Here is an 18,593-nt window from a genome sequence, read left to right as displayed (position 1 = left end):
CCCCCCCCCCCCCCATTGCTGTAAAGATATGTAAATGTATGCAGAGGGATTCATTTCTGTGGAGTCTAGTGAGGCATTGAGTAATATTTTTATCTTATTTATGTTATGTTTCAGGACTGGTATTAATGAGTTGCGTAATCTGCAGTATCTTCCAAGACTCTCAGAAGCTCGCGAATATATGTTTGAGGACCGGACTAAGGCACATGCTGATCATGTTGGACATGGCTTGGATAGAATGACCACAGCTGCTGTTGGTGAGTATGAAACTTATGTGGAATGATTATAATCTGTTCCACTTCCAGTAGAAAACATGCTTTTGTTATAGTCTTGTATGTTTGTAATGTGCAATTGTAGTAACATGCATACAATGTACCTAGATTTATCCATACCTTTTATATTTTAATTATATAGAGAAATGAGTAAAGATAATATTTATAATTGCATACATTCATATTCTTGAGGTATACATTTCTGAGATGAATATGAATAGTGAAATTTATAGGATCATGAACTCTCACATATGTATGTACCATGTAGGGAACAGGAACAACAATAACAACAACAGTTCAGTTCAGCATCAGTTGCTGTAAACAGATTTGATATGATGATCTCCGTAGAATATGTAAGAAAATAATTGAAATGGGGCAAGAGATTGTTTCCCCCCATTTCCTTGATCTTGTATTGAATTCATATACTGCCTTATAATGTGAAAGCAGGCAGAAATACATCATTGACAGATTTGCAGCTCAGATCAGAAAAGTAATCCAAAAATACCACAAAGCAAAACTGTCACCGATAAAGGGACGGTCATCATCTCTAGACCAACCACTCTGACTCAGTGAAAGTAATTTCCTGGCCATCATCTCTAGTCCAACCTATTCAACTCAGTGAAAGACATATCCTATCACTAGTTTCACCCACAGAGAATAAAAAGAATGCAGCGAGATATTACTATGTCTTTTCAATCACAGCTGTAGCCGAGAAGAATAGAAGAAAGAGCAGGTATATGTGTGCCAAGTACAACATGGAGCTGCGTGTACAACCTTGCATTGAAAAATGTTACACGGTATTGAAAATTCTAGGTAGATGGCATTGGGGGCTCCACATTGGCTCAAGATGAAGTGATACACCTAGCAAGGAACTAAATATGACGTTCTTTTATCAAAGTAACATCTCAAGATAAATAAATGATTATTATAGTGAATTCTAGTTTGTAGCGTATTGTAAATGTAATGAATTCATACAGTATTGTCCTTTGTATGGCAAACTTTAATATATCTAAATCAACCCAAACCACCATCATAGTAAGTAAGGTTAAGTATGCTTGTATTATTTAAAATGAGTACTTGATTTCCCTTTAATTTTGTAAATGGACTCAGCAGTGAAAGCATTACTCTGTACTGGTAAGCAATTTACCACAGGTGTAATTGTGGTTAATATGTCTTGGAAATGCAGTTTCGTTGAAAATATTTCACAAAGAAGGTCTCCTGATTTTTTTCATGTTTGAAAATTGGCAGATGTGGAGTCTCCAGTCTGTATACATTATGATTGCAGAATTTGACACTTGTAATATATGTATATTAAAGGATTGGTTGTAGGTGTTTTTGTAAGTTCTTGCACTTTCAAGATTACACAAAAGAATGCACTGTATTTTACAAGGAACGTGCTGAATCATCTATAATATAATGAGGCTCTTATCTGTTTTTTCTGTATCCTGGCCTAGTGCCTTAAAATGTTCCACTGTATTTAGATTTTCTCTGCAAAATGTGGCATTGGAAAGTAGCATATTTTCTTGTGTCCCAGTGATGCACATTGGAGAATTAGCTAACTTAATAATATTTCAATAATTTGCACAGAATATGAAAGCAGCATTCCTTTCTCATACTGGTTATAGTAATTAACTAACTAAATGGAGTAACACATTTCTTCAGAAAGTAATAGTTGCTCAGCCTGTCAAGAAGTGTCCAGCTTTTTATGGAACCTAAAGGTTGGGCCTCGCCATAGCTCAAGCAGTTAGCTGCTGGCTTCCCACAGCGTCGGCCCGGGTCTGGTTAAGTGGGATTTGTGGTGGACAGAGTGGCGCTAGGGCGGGTTTTCTCCCAATACTTCGGTTTCTCCTGCCAATCTTCATTCCACCAAATTCTCCATCGTCATAATCACCCGGGCAGGTACAATAGGCCAATCAGTGGCCACCGTGCCGAGTGGACCCAATTGGGCTCCACCACCCAATGAGCGAATTAAAAAAAAAAACGTAAAGGTTGATTACCATGATCGCAAGAGCCTGCTGCCAGTCCATGTCCTGACCCAAATGAATCCAGTCTACATCCTCATATCCCTTTTTTTAATATTTTAATGTTTTTCCACATATACCTAGTTCTTGAGACTGTTCTCTTCCCTTTACGTTCACTACCAAAACTTTGAATGCGTTTCTCCTCTCTTCCATGCTTTTCACATGAATGATAGCAAGCATTTCCCAAATTTAATCTGCTCTCAACTTCATCAGTGCACTTTTTTATTATAGTCATACTGGCCCCAGTGCAGAGTTATTTGTTTTAACATGAAATAATGTAAAAGAGTTTCATTTTGGGGGGAAAACTGTAGAAACTGTGCTCAAATCATGGATTTATATTTTTTTTTAAGAAATTGAATTGGCACATTTAATATCTTTCATATGTATGTCTAAAGAATTGTGTACTTTTTATGTGATGCATTTGTTTTAGGTATTTTGAAAGCTGTGCATGGTACTCAATCCTATGATCACAATCGTGTCACAAAAGATGTGGTAGCATTTTATGCTGGAGACTTTCCAGATCTTGTTGAGAAGCTCCAGTTAGATCTTCATGAACCACCAATATCACAGGTAAATATTTATAGCATCATCTATTCTGTGGTACATTAGTTTTTGTATTTCAGGTGAAAATATACTCACATGATGTGCCCATAGTCTGTAATTGAGAAATAAATCATTTGTGCATTGAATACTCAGCCCTGTGAGCAAGCTCATAAAGCATTTTGACAGTTGAGTCTTCTTACTCATGAAGTTTGTAGAGCTGCAAGTTTTTTCTCCAGTTATACTGAAATTAACATGTACTTGCAGTGTGCAGTGTCCAAAGTGTAGCACTAATTTCAGAATAATTCTCTTTTTTTGATACAAGTTTCTGTGGTAGAAGTGGAAGGGGTTTTCCAGATGATAACTTATTACCAACATTAATGTAACTTTTTGTGAAATTGTATTGATCTGATCAACTGTAGGTGCTGTAGGACTAGCATACCACTCCAGCACACATGAACATGATACTGTTAGCCTTTATGGTCATATGCTTGGGGTTCAATTATTATTTGTCTGTATTTTCTGATTAGTAATATGATCTACAGGCATAAACATCTCAGCACTTGTCCTTCTCTATAGTCGGAATACACCGAAACATGCACAGAGATCTGAAAATTTTCCTTCTTCTAAGTAGTCCTTCACTATAGTCGGAATACACAAAAACATGCACGGAGATCTGAAAATTTTTCTCCTTGTAAGTAAATTAAGTTGATCTTATCTTGGAGTGAGGATAGCTCAGCCAGTATAGCAGTGGTCTATGGGCTGGACGGCCCAGGTTTGATTCCCAACAGTACAAGATTTTTCTCTTCTCCACAGCGTCAGTACCAAATATGGGTCCCACCCATTCTCCTATCCAAAGGGTAATGGGAGGGTAAAGCAGTAGGGGCATGAAGCTGACTGCTCACCTCCATCTGGTGTCACAGTCAAGAAAGGTGGAGCTATATGTTCTTTGCCCAGTATGTTTTCATGGCATAGTGTTTAACTAACTATGCACAGGGACAACTTTACCTTTTTCCTATGTTGTCTTTTTCAGGGTGCAACTTTACGGAAGAAAACTGTACAGCAAAATATAAATGAAAATACACATTAATTGTAGAGGCAAGAACTAAGACTGCCACCCTTCATTTTCTTTGGTCTCTTTAAAAGCCACAAAATGGAAGTTTATTACTCGTTTTATTATCATGCTTTATGTTGTCTTAGTAGGTGCATATGTAAGGTGGAAGTTTATTACTCTCTTACACAAAATGGAAGTTTATTGCTCTCGTATTACCATGCTCTGAGTTGTTTTGCTAGCCTTGTATATAAGGTTGAGTCAGTTCTAAGAGATAGAGAGTCTTTCAGTGAAATTTATGTAGTGCAAGTGTATTCTGATTTATAGATTTATGTTGTTGTAGTGTGTGCAGTGGTTGGAAGATGCAAAATTAAATCAATTACGTAGGGAGGGAATCCGGTATGCACGTATCCAGCTCTGTGATAATGATATTTACTTCTTGCCTCGCAACATTATACATCAGTTCCGCACTGTTTCTGCAGTAACCAGTATTGGTAAGTCATGTTTGTTTTCTTGCATTATGCTTATAGCAGTAGATTTAATAATACACTCATTGGGTTTATTTAAATTTGGGGCCTTGAATATCCATTATCCTACCCATTGAGTTAAGAACCATACAGATGAAGGGAAATAAAATTTTAAATTTTCAGTGATTTTTCCTTTTCTGTCATATGACTATAAAAGTATGTGGTATATAATTGTGTTGTTAACAAAATTCCGTTTAATTGTAAATTTAGTGAATTGAAAGCTTTCGTTATTTCTAAATTACAGAATAAATATTTTGAACATCACATGTATTGTAAGTTTTGAGGTTTTCACGGCGATGACAATGAAGAGAGTCGTCTTCTGGGTTTAGGCACCGTGTATTCTTCGTTTTTTTCCCCCTCTCTTCATCACATGTATTGTTTTATTCTGTAGCAGGTTACTTTGGTATTGAGTATATAAGATACCTATGCATGCAGTTAAATGCTGTATTTGATGAGCACTGCTATGAGGAGTCTCCTCTACACGTCTCGGTATGTGCCCTTCCACATAACTGTTTCATGCACTGTTGTGTCTTCAGAGGTCTACCACAGAAGGGTGAACATTACTGGTATCCTTGATGTGACAATCAGTGGCATGAAACGTGTGGGTTCAGAAATCAACATTAAGAACACCTTTCCATGTACAGCTTTACCTGTGCTGCAACATTACCACGGGCTTCTTATTTTTGGAATGTGTAATGGTCCAGTTTGAGCACACACTTACAAGGCAACTATGACACTGAAAGAGTAGCACTTGGCTGTATCTGCAGTTCACTGGAAATGAATGCCTGGTGTTACATGCTACTGAAGTGGTCAACTCACTGTCACTGTAAAGATGACAGCTGTATATCTTGTTGAATAGGGAAGGTGATAGTGATAAAAGACAAGTAGTCATTCACATTGTCCACTCAGAGCCCCCAATTTCCATCAGAAGTGTCCATATCATATATTGAGTTTATGGCCACAGTTCTAATCCTGCTGTTGCTGGAACACCATCCGATGGCTGCAGTTCATTACTGAACCATTTCCAGATCCACGTTAAATAAACTGTTTCCATTGTTTTGGGCCATAGTACTCGCCCTGCAGGTTCTGTGCTTATATCATAGACACTGCTATATATACACACACTGTATTTTTCTCAAAATATAATTTTGTTATAATGGCACAGATAGAAAATATGTTTCCTGGGAGCTACTTTTGGAGAGTGACTAATGAAGCAGTCTTATGTGATAGTGTGAGTGAGCTCGAAGGAAACATATAGCAGCATGTGAAAACAGCACTGTGGGCAGAAGCAGAGATAATATTTGGTCAAGAGCATAGCACTCAGGTTAAGTTTGGTAGTATCCGTCATTTCATTGTAGGTCTTGTGGATTGAGAATACAAGAGGGGCCCCATATGAACAAAGATTCAACACCACTTACTATTTTATTCCAGTGGTTGATGTCAGAGATGACATTATTAGTAGGCACACCTGATAATGATGGACACAAAACTTCATGACATGACTGAACAGGAGATGTATGTCTTGCAGCTGTAATAATGTCAGGGACACGCTGAAATATTACAGGCTCATTCATGAACAGTTCTGTACACCATTTTACAAGAACATGACATGCAACTGATTTCTTCATATACAAGAAACTTATGATTATTGTTTTTTTTTAATATAGTTTTTGTCATGGAAGTGATAAACACCATTCTCTGTACATGTTGGATAACAGGAGTTTACTATATTCACGTTTCTACTTTTGCAGCAGTATGAAGCAACAAGAGAAGCCTGACAAGACAGTGTTTGAAAAATTAGATCACTGATAAGTTCAATGATGCTGTCACTGACAGTACATCAGAACTATGGATAGAGTTAAGAATAATACTGGGAGAAAAATCTCTCTCTTTATGCAGTAGTTTTCCATATGTCCAACATTAAGAATTTGACGATTAAAATTGTTTTTGTTGCTATAATGAAGTTCTCATTACAAGCCATACTCATTCTATCACATTTTCACTGTATGCAACATTTTATTTAAAAAAAAAATTGTAGAGGTTTCACTTTTCTCAAGAAGTTAGGTGGTTGGTTGATTCTTGCATTATTTAATGCCAGTTTTAGAGCTGTGTGGGATTTATAATGTTGAGAGGTAGGTATATATACAGGTCATTCGGCCAACTCCAGTTGCTGCTTGCGACCTATATATGTGCCATTCGGACGTTAAAGGTTAATCTGCACAATTTACAAATCGCTATAGCACATTGTAAGGCTCAATCTGTTATGTTCTTCACTGGTCCTTGCTGGGTAGCAGCTGTCAGCAGTGGCTATTCCTCAGCTTCCGTGCTTGTGCCTATACCTCCTGGCAACCATCTCACAACTCTCAACTGCAGCCGACTGACTCTCCCATTGGTCATCATTACATTGTGGCATATTAGGGCAAGAACTGAAGCCAGCAGAGACAGCTATTGCTAGGGAATGGCTCTGCAGATATGCCCAGTGCTTGGCAACAGATTTGTAACACATCTGTGGAGTAACTGGGAAGTGGGGTTCTTTGTGCAGTCTGTGCAGTAGTTACATGATGTAACAGTATAAGAATTGTTGGGAGAGGTGTTTTCTGTGAGGTCTGTGCTGAGGTGTTCTAAGCAGGATAAGTCTAGAATTTAGTTAGTTGCAAGACAGTTGCTGGCCGGTAAGGACCTGAACGTGGAACCTGAGGAAGCTGTGAAAACAAATGGAGACACAGCAGACTGAGTAGACTTAGTACGTGCTGTAGCAAACTGTGGAGTGGATGAATTAATGATAGTGCCATAGTTACTTGCGGCTACAGTCTGTAAGTGTTCAGTAAATCTGGTTACCATCCCAAACCCTGTCTATAGTCACTCATACATGTGACAGTGTAGTCTCAGAATGGGCCACATAGAGAAAGCTACTTTTAAGAATTTTTCCATAGTTATATGACATGTTAAGTGGCTGTTGCTTGGCAGTGGCTCAGTTTTGGTGTGTGGGAACATATTTAGTGGTTGCTGTGGAAACATGTTTACCATCTGTTGCCTGGCAATAGGCATCTATCCTGGGCCTGCTGTTCTGGCTCTCAGCCGTCATGTCACAGTGTGTAATTTCAGAAAGTTGCATGTGTTCCAGCCAGGGTGTTTAGAAGAACCCATGCCATAGTGTATGTACATAGGTATATAATTGAAATTTAAAGTGCTTCATGTGTTATGTCTGTCACCCTAGTTCAATACAAGTAGATATGTTAATTCACATGAAGAAAATTACAGGCATACCACACAAACTAATAATACTAACAGAACCGTATTCTCTCTGTTTTTATGATGACACATGTGCAGAAGTACAGGTTTGGGACTTTGGCCATGCAGTGAAGTTTCTCTGGCCTCATGCATACAAAGCTAAGAAATTCTATGGTGTATAATATACAGTGCATACAGCTGGTTCCAAGCAGAACAGTAATGCTTGTATTGATTGGAGACAAGAAAACTTTTCTGTGTGTCTGTGTGTGTAAAAATGACAGCCATAAAATAGATATCTGTTGGACATTCACTTGCATGAAAGTGTTAAGGTTGCATGCATGACATGCGGCAGACGAATTTCTGCTGTAATGCAGCACATCTAGCTAGATACGTGCTGTGTATCAGTAGACTCATTAGACATATGCATTTCAAATTTTAGATTAAGAAGAGAGAAATTTTCTAATTCGTATTTTGAATGCTGAGTTGTGAAAAAAGTCATCAGTTGTTTTGAAGTCACTCTTTATGGCATAAAAAATTGTCCCCTTCTTCAAAAGTATTGATTAAAATTACAATCTTGAGTAACAATGTATTTGCAGACTTGCATACTGCATAAGTTATCTGAGGCAGATTAAAAATTGAATCCAGACACCATATGAGAACACTGAATTGTGTGAGAGATTTCAGTCATCACATTGTTTGTTATGTGAACAATCAGACATTGTGAACATTTTAAATTTATGTTTGACTATATGATTATTTTAAATAGAGTTTCATTAGAGTTACACCCATTTATTCAACTGGAAGTCTCACAATTTGTTGTGTAAATGTTCATACTGTTTACATGCCCTGTTTTCTCGTGCATTTCTGCCCATTTCTACTTGTTATTGCACGATAAAATGCTCTGTAGTTCAGACCTTCCACTAATTCAGGCTACTCCTTTCCCCTATTAATGATGGTTTACTGTAGTTTATAAAGATTTGCATTTAACTTAGTCTTTATACCAAGTAGGTTAATTCGGATGATAATGAAAGTAACATCTGTTCATGTTGTATTTGATTTGAATTGCAGCCGGGCCACCAGCCACCCTTATTAGGTTTTGTTTATTGTTTTATTATATTTATTGCTTTTGTTCCTCATTCCCTGAAGACAAATGGTACGATACTACCTTGAAATAGACCGTGGTCACTTTCAAGCCTTTAACTCTTCATCATACATAACTGTCTCCCTTATTCCATTTGATGCTAAGTAACCTCTGCAGTGAACAAAGTATTGACAACCTTATAACAGTAACCAACCACCTCATATCTACAAAGAATAATGTTTTGGGAATTTTTACGTGCATAATAGGGGGCACTGTGCTACAAGCTGGAAGGCCAAGAGTTTGATTCCCAGTGAGGTCATTGGATTTTTTCAATTGGCCAAATATTTTCAGCCGCATTATGGCCCTGAGGCCGACTTAGCTTTTAACAGAAATGAGTACCAGGAATCTTCCTGGGGGGTAAAGGGTGGCCTGCGCCTAAGGCTGACAACCTCAGCACCATCTGTTAGCCGATTGTCTAGAAAATGTTGGAGCCTCAGTGTTCCACAGGCCTATGGGCTTCCATTACCTGTTCAGGGATAGCTTTACCTTTTACCTTACCTTTACTTAACATTTCACTTACTTACAGAGCTGAGCCCTTCTTGAGGAGAAGCCATATCTGCAGTTACTCAATAATTTCCCTGCATTTTATGGAACCCAAGGTTCATTATTGTGTTCACAAGAGACCTCCACTGGTCCCTATCCTGAGCCACATAAATCCAATCCATACCATCCCATCCTATCTAAGATCCATTTTAATATTGTCCACCCACCTATGCCTTTGTCTTCCCAGTGGCCTCTTTCCTTCTGGCTTTCCCACCAATATCCTATATGCTTTCTTTTAACATTTCACTAGAAGAATTAATTTGCTAAGCAGCTAGAACTGATAAGGTCTAAAATAAAAATAAAGTTTCAAACCTGGAGCCCATTCATATTACAGAAGTTTGAGGATGACTGTAATTTATCTTCCCCTTCAGCTTTTATATATCAGCTGCTTTCATGTTATAAAGGTGATATTAATGTAATTCTCTTTTGATTTTGTCCTTCAACAGCATGGCATGTTCGCCTGAAACAGTACTACCCTGAGACAGAGAATTCTGCTGACTTAAAACAACATTCACGGGCAGTTACTGCTCAGCATCATTATAAAGAAAAGAGAAACTTGGAGAAAGCTTGTGAGACTCTCAAGAAAGACGTGAAAGATGAAAACCAAAGATGTGACAAAGCAAAAAGGGACGAGAGGAAGGAGAGAGACAAAGATAGGAAGAGACTTGAAGACAGGAAAGATGAAGACAAGCATAAAAAAGAACTTAAGGAAGGAGATCCTAGCAAGGGAGAAAGCAAGTCTAAGAAACGTGACTTGGATGATTTTGATGGTGAAGGGAGAGAAAAGAAACGTGTTAGGATTTTAGAAGGTAAGTCAGGTTCCAAGGAACTAGAAGTAGAGCACAAGAAGTATGAAGAGAGTTCTTGTAAAAGGAAGGAAAAAGATGATAGTGGAAAAAAGAAAGATCAGAAGATGGAATTAGAGTTTGAAGAAGAAGGGAAAGAAGTTGTGGATGGAGAGAAAGCAGAAGAGAAGAGAAAATGTATAAATGAGATTGAACTCAAAGAGAAACAAAATTCAGATAAAAAGAAAGAAGAAAAGAGGGTTAAATTGGAAAGTGGAACAAAGGAACATAAAGCGAAATCAAGAGAAAAGGTTGAAAAGCAAAAGGATGAGAAGAAGGTAAAGATTGGAAATAGTGAAGCAGAACACAAAGAAAAAATTAAAGAAAACTCTGACATCAGTGACAAACACAAGAAGGAACATAGACATGATCGAGAGAAACGTTGTGAAAAGACACCAAGGAAAGATAACAATAGTGGTCCAAATGTCAAGAAGATTGCTTCACCTTCCAAGAGAAAAGGTGACAATAGCTCTGACGATAACAGATCATTTTGTACACCATTAAGACCAGACTTAAGTCAAATTGAAAGTCCCAGTGTTTTGTCATCTACAGCGTTTTCAGCTCCAGTGGATGACAGTGGCAGTCCTGATGGATCTGGTGACTTAGTGTGTGGTGCACTTAAAAAAGAAAGTGCTGTGTGTGATCTCAGTCATAGACTGTCTGCATCTTCACCTACCCAAAGGGAAGTGTGTATTGAAGCAAGTAAACAGTCAAGTGTATCTCCAGTTAAAATGGATTGTGATAGCAGTAAATCTTGTATGGTTATGGTAAAGAAGGAGTCTGTGTCGAAAACCGGTATTTCCAAATGCTATTCACAATCGAAGGCACAGGCTCCTGTCACCTTAGTAGATCAAATCATTGCAAGTATGGACACTTCCATTCCTAAAGTGAGAGAGGAACGAGATGATCTGGGATGAATGTAACTCGCCTTTTCCACCCACAGAACTGTGCACATCCAGGTTGCACTTAAGAAATTGAATGCCTTTGTAAAGACTTTAGTACCTTAACAAACAAAACAATGTCAGTGAAAAATCTGTATTAAAGGTTAGAGTAGCCATATATTGCAAGAAATAGCACAGTAATTTTATGTATATATGTACACAATTGTACATTGTATAATTTTTTATAACATTCTTTGTGTACAATGGTGTGTGCCTCGGGGTAGTTTTGCAGATGAAGTAAGCCCTAAATACGCAGTGCTAATGCAGAGTTTATTTGTTAACTCACTATTTGAGATAGAAAGTGCTTTTTCGTTGTATAGAAAGGCCGTGATTAAAATGATGCAAAAGGGCAGCAATACTGTATATACATTTTCTTGAAAAAATGAAGGTATGAATTGCATTCCAATGATAGACTGGTGCTAGTGAAGCTATGTGTTGTGTTCTAACTTGGGTGCCTTTTTGGTACCACAGTTTTTCGTATAAAAATAACAGGTTTTATTTTATAAAAATGGAGGAGCACTATGCTGTCTTTTTGCATATGAATGAATGAGTGTTTGAATGAATGTAAAGAGAGGAAAATAAATATCTTTGAAGTGGAAGGTATAATAATCAGAGTGGAATGTCAGAGGAAATAATTACAGCTCTAACATTATCATTGCTTTCCTCTCATGCTTCAGTTTTGTGATGGTATTATTCATTTCCATTTGCCAGCAGACTGTGTTGATAGACAGCTGATTGTCCATGTAATTGGTCCAAGTGGCATACTTCATTTATTTGACATTACACTCTGTCTTTTCCATGCTCTTCATGCAAGGAAAGAGCTGATACAGTGGCAGATATATAACCAGAAATAAATACATACATACATAGGCGCAGTTGATAGAAACATGTTGTGAAGTTGAAAGATTATAAATTAAGTCCTGTTGCCTTACTGACTGACTTCGACTGCTGTTTAACTTAATTTGGTCATGAACTTTTATGCTTTGTATTATTGATTGATTTAATTATGTAAGAGAAGTAATTACACTCTATGCTGTTGTTTCTTAATTTTATTTTATTTTTTTTAAGTGGGAATGTTTTGTCTGCCTTCTTTAGTTGTAGAGTTTATAAAATAACGTGACTTGTTATACCTATTATGTACAGTTATATTTAATCGTGTACATAGATATCATTACAGAATCTTGGTTGTTTATTGCATTTTAGTAACACTGCGTTGAAACAAAGATGCTGGATTATAAAAAATTACAGCTTGCTGTGTAACCTCCAAGACTACATAATTTACTTAGATACTCACAGATCAGACTAACAAGTATTTCAGAGTGCAGAGACAATATAAGGATTTCCTACTATAGAAAATAATGAAAACAGTTCTGTTTTGATCGTTATAGCTGTTTTATGTTTTCTGTACTTCAAATATATGAAGATGTCCTTCAGATGGGAGAAACATTAGTATATTTTTGGCAGCAGTATAGTTTGGTAGCACCTCATAACACACACAGTATGTGTTTCGTGTGTTTTTAGAATGTTCCAAACATTTTCATTAATTTATAATATATTGTTTTGATGCCAAAAGGACAGTTGTTTAATTATTTTTCAGTTGTGTACAGCAAATTGTATGTACATTTTCTGATTTTGCTCAGTGGGCAGATTTGGCACTTCCACGATTAAAAGAGTGCTTTCAGATATTATTGTTATTATTTTTCATTCTTTACCGTTGCTCAGACAGCAGAGTATAGTTTTTTCAACCAAAATAAATAATGAAAGACATACACCATCAGTTTCTGAGTATATGCACAAAGAGTGTAAAAATTTTTTTTGCACTGTTACTGCATCTCTCCAAGTCCCGTCTATATATAATTGATGTAACCGTCTTATCTAAACCTTTTTCACTTAAGTATGTATGTCTTATCTGTAAAATTTTAAAGCAGCTTTGGAGACTCTATTTCCAGAATGGAGAGGTGAAATAGAAAAAGGAATATTAGAGCACCAAAATTCATGCTTATTCCTCCGTTCAGAAATCTTTTTGAATGTCTTGTTGCAAAAGTGTGATTACTTCAGGACTATGTTGTTGAACAATGATACTTTTGCCATATTCCTTTTTCTCACTTAGAATATGCTCTATTTGTGTTTAATTGACAACTGAAATAACTGTAAATTAAAAGTGGAAGATGAGTGAATTGGTACTATGAGTAGTTATATACTAAAAGAGTAATAAACATAATGTTGATCTTTAGCAATGTTCTTTAGCCCTTTAAAGCACTGTGGCTACTGTATGCACCATTCCAAAACTGAATTTTTGCCATACAGCATGTTTATGGGTTTTGTTGGATTCTAAGCATAAACAGCAGGTATTTCCCTGAACAGCATTTAGCAGTTGGTATTTTTAATGGAGAGACAATGCTTTCTATGAGGTAGGCTCTGACTACTTTAATATTATTTAGATGATTTTTGTGTTTCAAGGGGTTATCAGTATAATATTTTGATATCTCAACCAGTGAGTTTTATGACTACCCAAAAAGATTGCTAGTAGATATTTAAAAGTTACCGATATACATTATGGGAACTGAACTACAAAAAACATGAGATGTTGATTTATCATATATTTTGTAATTTCCTGATGTTTCATATCAGTTTGTCTAATGGTGAAACATATTTTTTTCCTGTATAATTTTCTTGGGCCTGCCTTACCATGTATTTACTTTTACCATTTGTTTGGATATGTGAAAACAGCTTAACCTCATTACTTTCTTTCAGTTTGCTGCAAGCAGAAAATACCCAAAGGAATTACCTATTTTTACAGATTCTGTACTGAACGTTACAGTCAGGTAGGTAGCAGTCCTACTTTGTGTATTTGGGAGGTACCAACTTCGAATTGTCACTTGCAATCCATCTATCCTGACTTTATGTTTTTATCCAGTCCCTCCAAATAAATGCTGGGATATCTCAAGACTGGGCGAGAACTGCTTCTGCAGTCTTTCAAATTCATTATTCACAAAATACCTGACTGTTGACTCTGTAGAGCCTGATTTACTGCCACTGGTTTTAAATAAACCTAAAAATAATATAATGTGCGTACAGGTGGTCTGAATTTGAATTATATTTCTTTAAAATTTCTGAAAAGTGGTTCATCATATACCACAAATTACTTATTACCATCCATTCAGCTAAATGAATGTTGCTTAATTTTGATACTTGCTATCAAATTGTTACCAATGGAAATATACAAGAATGAAAAGACATTCTTACGGCATGCACAGGCATTCTAAGTCTTGTATTTTATAATGGGTAAAGTCTTCCGGAATGTGCCACCACGTATGCTCGCTGTACTTGCTGCTTGCTTGCTCAAGTTTGTAAAGATGAAGGTATGTTTCTCCAAAATGTTTGTATACTTCTCTGAAACTACATATTGACACCCCAGAAGATGGTACTCTTCATAGTCACTCCTATGAGAAGCTCATATCTCATATATGTTATCAGTATTTCTGAAAAATTGCTAATCAACATATTAAAAATGTCACACAATGTGAAGTATGTGTAATGTAACATTTTGTAAGTTCCTTTTGAATATCTGATATGATCTGGGCTTTTGAGGAAAGTAATAGCCCTAATTGAATAATATAAATCAAATTAATGTTTCCTTGACATTTTAAAAGATGTCACACACATTGGGTCCTATCAGTAATGAACAGAGATTCAGGCGTTGGGAGGTACATAGTATGTTCAAAATGTCAAAGTTGAATCCAGATTTACTTGCTAGTCATGAAAATGGATATTTCAGGGGCATAATCATTCTGTCAACACAGTTTCATCATTCTTGTTACACAGTCTGCTGAAGTTTAAAGTGGATGTCTCTAGTGGTAAGCTGAAGTCACTGGCAACTTTAAACATCCAAGTACTACATCCACCACTGCATTGCTCTGTATGAATATTTACTTGCCTTAGCACTGATGCTGCAACAGTGCATACCGCAGTTTTTAAGTCTTAGATACAGGCATGTATTACCTCATCCTGTGTTATACATAATAAATTGGCTTGAAAGAAACTTAGGAGTTCTATGAGTAAATATGATAGAAAAAACTAGAAGAAATTAATATATTGTTGGAGGCAAAGTTGCCTTTTGACAGTTACAGAATCTACTAGAATTTAGTTGAAGTTAAAGCAGTATGTGAAGCAAATGGATTTAATTGTAAATTGCTGTCCCATACTTCAAGGAAAAATGTCTTATTTAAGCAAACATAGTAGTACTAGAAGGCAGAAGAACAATTTAACCCCCCCCCCCCCTTAATTTTGGATCATTCACTGGCATGGCTCTGTTTTTCTTTTTGTTTATGTGCTTTTCATTTCTGTCGTGTTTAAACAAGGTGAACTGTTGACGTAGGTATAAGTAAGTAGGTTTGAACTGCAGCAGTAAGTGTTTCACATTTTATTATAATTACCATTTTATCTCTAGTAACGAAATTTGAAAATTGTACACAATACAAACTACATGCTTTTGTTCTGTTTGTGTGAAATAATTGTGCCAGGGATACTGTTATACATTCTATGTTTAGTAAACTGTACTGTATGGGACATGCAATGTAATTTTATTTTTGAAGCTGTGTTGTAACACATTGCACATGATTTGAAAAGTTACATATGGATATGAGTATGTAAGTGCGCGCACAAGTATGTTTTCCATGTAAAGTTAGATTCTAATAGTGTTCTTTCAAGGATTGTTAGCCTTTTGAAGTTTTCTCTGTATAATTGCCTCATTTCAGCCATATTTTTTGTTGATGCCATTTTGTCTCAACAGTAGCATGCATAAGTGAAAGTTTATTCTATTTCAGCCCGAAAACTGTTAAATTTGGAGAATTTTGCTCTTGTCTGAAGATTCCGCTTTATTAAGAAACATTATTAGGAAACTCTTCAATTTTTGTTGAAAAAATAAGCAGTACCAATGCTCTTTTCTGAATGTACAGAATGTGTATATGTGACCACATAAAGAATTAATTATGCTGAAACATTAGTAAATCTAGAACTTTGGATGAAATAAACTTGCCATCTCAGTAATTATACTGGTGCTCAAGCAGTGTGGTATTTTTCTCACATAAGACTTTGGGGACAGAAGAGGATATTTTTATTTGAAGGAGAAAGCTCTAGATCGCATTAAGTGGAGGAACTGTTTTGGAAGAGACTGTGGACCTGTCGTCTGACAGATTACTGATGAATGAAGTATAGAGTGAGCACTAGGAAATTTACGTGCATTTGGAACAGTATTTACCTTATGAATCTGTAAGATTTGAGGATTTCATGGTGGTGATGGCTCATAATGTGGCCCTCTGGGCTATGATATCGTGCAGTCTGGTAAGTGGGCTTTCAACATTTTGGAGGAACATACTGCCTTCATCTTGAGAGCTGAAATTCAGCACTGGTGTCAGACCCAAGGAAACCACAGTATGAATATTCATGTCGTCAACTGGTGGCATTTATTTTATTACATATTCCCCATTTTATACCATAAAGAGCAAGTCTGGAGTTCTTGAGGAAGTTATTTGAAGTGTTTCAGACATTTGCATTTCTGATGGTACAGTTGAAGGGTATAATTTTTAGCTGGGTTTGGTGATTGTTACTCTGCTCTCCTTCCTACTTGTAATAATACATTGTTCCTCTTCATTGTCATCACCATACCTCCCCCCTAACACTCCTTAAAGCTGGCGTTTCTCCTGGTTTTGTTGTACTTTGTTGAAAAGCTGGGAATGGATGAATGCTTCCAGCCACACTGTCCAGTGTCTTGAATGTGCCTTGCATTTTACATCATTGTACTGCTGTCATCCTCAGAAATATGATGCAGTCCATATAAAAAATAATTGCCAACCACTACTGTTAGCTTTATAGGCATTGATATGGTACACTTTAACTTTCTTGAGTACTTCGGTAATTTCAAAGTTCCTTGTGCCATATGCACATACTTTTAAAAAATGTTTCTGAATCCCTTAGTAAATAGCATCCAATAGGTATCTCTTACTTCAGTGTGTGGCTTGTATAATTTTTTGTAATTCTGTCAGATTTAGCATTTAAAGTAGCTTGATGGATGTGTCTGTACACACTGATCTCAGGGGAACTGAATATTGTGATAACCCCCCCCCACCGCAAGAGCACTAAATGCTGATGTAAATGAGGTTGATATATCCATATTTCCCAAAAGGAATTTTTCAGAACTGCTCCCCTTATCATCTGTAAGTACCGAAACATTTTTTAAGTACTGCATATTCGAATTTGGTTGATTGCATTAGAGCAAAATATTTGTTGGTGTTTAAAAACAGGATAGTCTTTTTAATTGCAATGGATGCTATAATTACTGTCTCTTTAAGTAATATCAAGAAGGAAACCCACATCCTTGTAGTGCAAAAGTTAATCATGTATGGAGCTATAGATATATTTCCCCATGCATTTTTATGGTGTGGTGCTTGGTTACAGGGACAACTTTACCTTTATAGACAAAAATTCCATTGCTTTATTAATAGTGGCTTAGTGGCCAGCGTAGTTCTTTATTGTAGTGAATAAGTCCAGCAAATCAAATGACAGTATGTAAGAGAGGACTGAAATACTTGATTCCCCTTGTTTTCTACATGTAAAAAGTGTATCAACAGTAGAATGTTGGAAATGAATTATTACCACTTTTCAGGAGAATAAGGGGACTGCTACATGAATTTTATGAAATGTTTTATTTTACATTTGATGATGTATATCTGAAAGTCAGATTTAATAAATTTATAACTCTGAAACCAGTGAATTGAATCAAACATTCAGAATGTTTTTGTCACATATTTTAAAATTCAAACTTTTCACAAGGGACTGTTGGAAAACTGTGAAACTAGTATTGAGTTCTTTATGCAGCAAGTGATACCAGTTAATACATAAGCCTCGATATATATGAGCTAATAAGGTTATTTGTCACTATATATGAATGGAAGAATTTCTGTGAATTGGAGCATATTCATGGACTGCTGGTGTTATGGTTTGGGGGGAATAAGGTTTGATGACCAAGGTGATGCATCACTTTGTACTAGCAATTGCTGTAACATTTTACTCCAGTTAACATTCNTAAAAGAATAATCACAGCAGTCTTCTGGGATTTGGCACCGTGTATATGTGGTGTTAACCGACGTTTCGGAGGAACGTATCGCCTCCATCTTCAGGGTAGAAGAAAAAGTATAAGAAATCTGCAAGTGACAAGACCGTGAGAACGGTAAGTTCTACCCTGAAGATGGAGGCGATACGTTCCTCCGAAACGTCGGTTAACACCACATATACACGGTGCCAAATCCCAGAAGACTGCTGTGATTATTCTTTTATGTACATACAAATTAAATTTGGCTTTAAGTGCTGCGATAAAATTAAATATATTTTGGTGATACACCAAGCTGTCAGACTGTGCACTAATAAAAATAACTATAATCCTACTTCTGTGGTTGTGTTTACATATAACTAAAATGCTTTGCAAT

General features: G+C 36.4%; 1 protein-coding gene across 1 annotated transcript in view; it reads left to right on the top strand.

The window, feature by feature from the left end:
* Positions 1-18,192, top strand: part of LOC111872675 — a 52,817-nt gene extending 34,625 nt beyond the window's left edge. Inside the window, exons 7-10 of the mRNA XM_023866780.2 lie at positions 115-254; positions 2,721-2,860; positions 4,225-4,375; positions 9,770-18,192. Of these exons, the coding sequence (XP_023722548.1) occupies positions 115-254; positions 2,721-2,860; positions 4,225-4,375; positions 9,770-11,085 (1,747 nt within the window). The 3' untranslated portion in view covers positions 11,086-18,192. The remainder of the gene's footprint in view (positions 1-114; positions 255-2,720; positions 2,861-4,224; positions 4,376-9,769) is intronic.
* The last annotated feature ends 401 nt before the right edge of the window (positions 18,193-18,593 follow it).

Source organism: Cryptotermes secundus, unplaced genomic scaffold (genome assembly GCF_002891405.2).
Source record: "Cryptotermes secundus unplaced genomic scaffold, Csec_1.0 scaffold102, whole genome shotgun sequence".
NCBI classification, from domain to species: domain Eukaryota; kingdom Metazoa; phylum Arthropoda; class Insecta; order Blattodea; family Kalotermitidae; genus Cryptotermes; species Cryptotermes secundus.
Note: the sequence above shows the minus strand (reverse complement) of the source record. Positions and strands in the feature narration are given on the sequence as shown.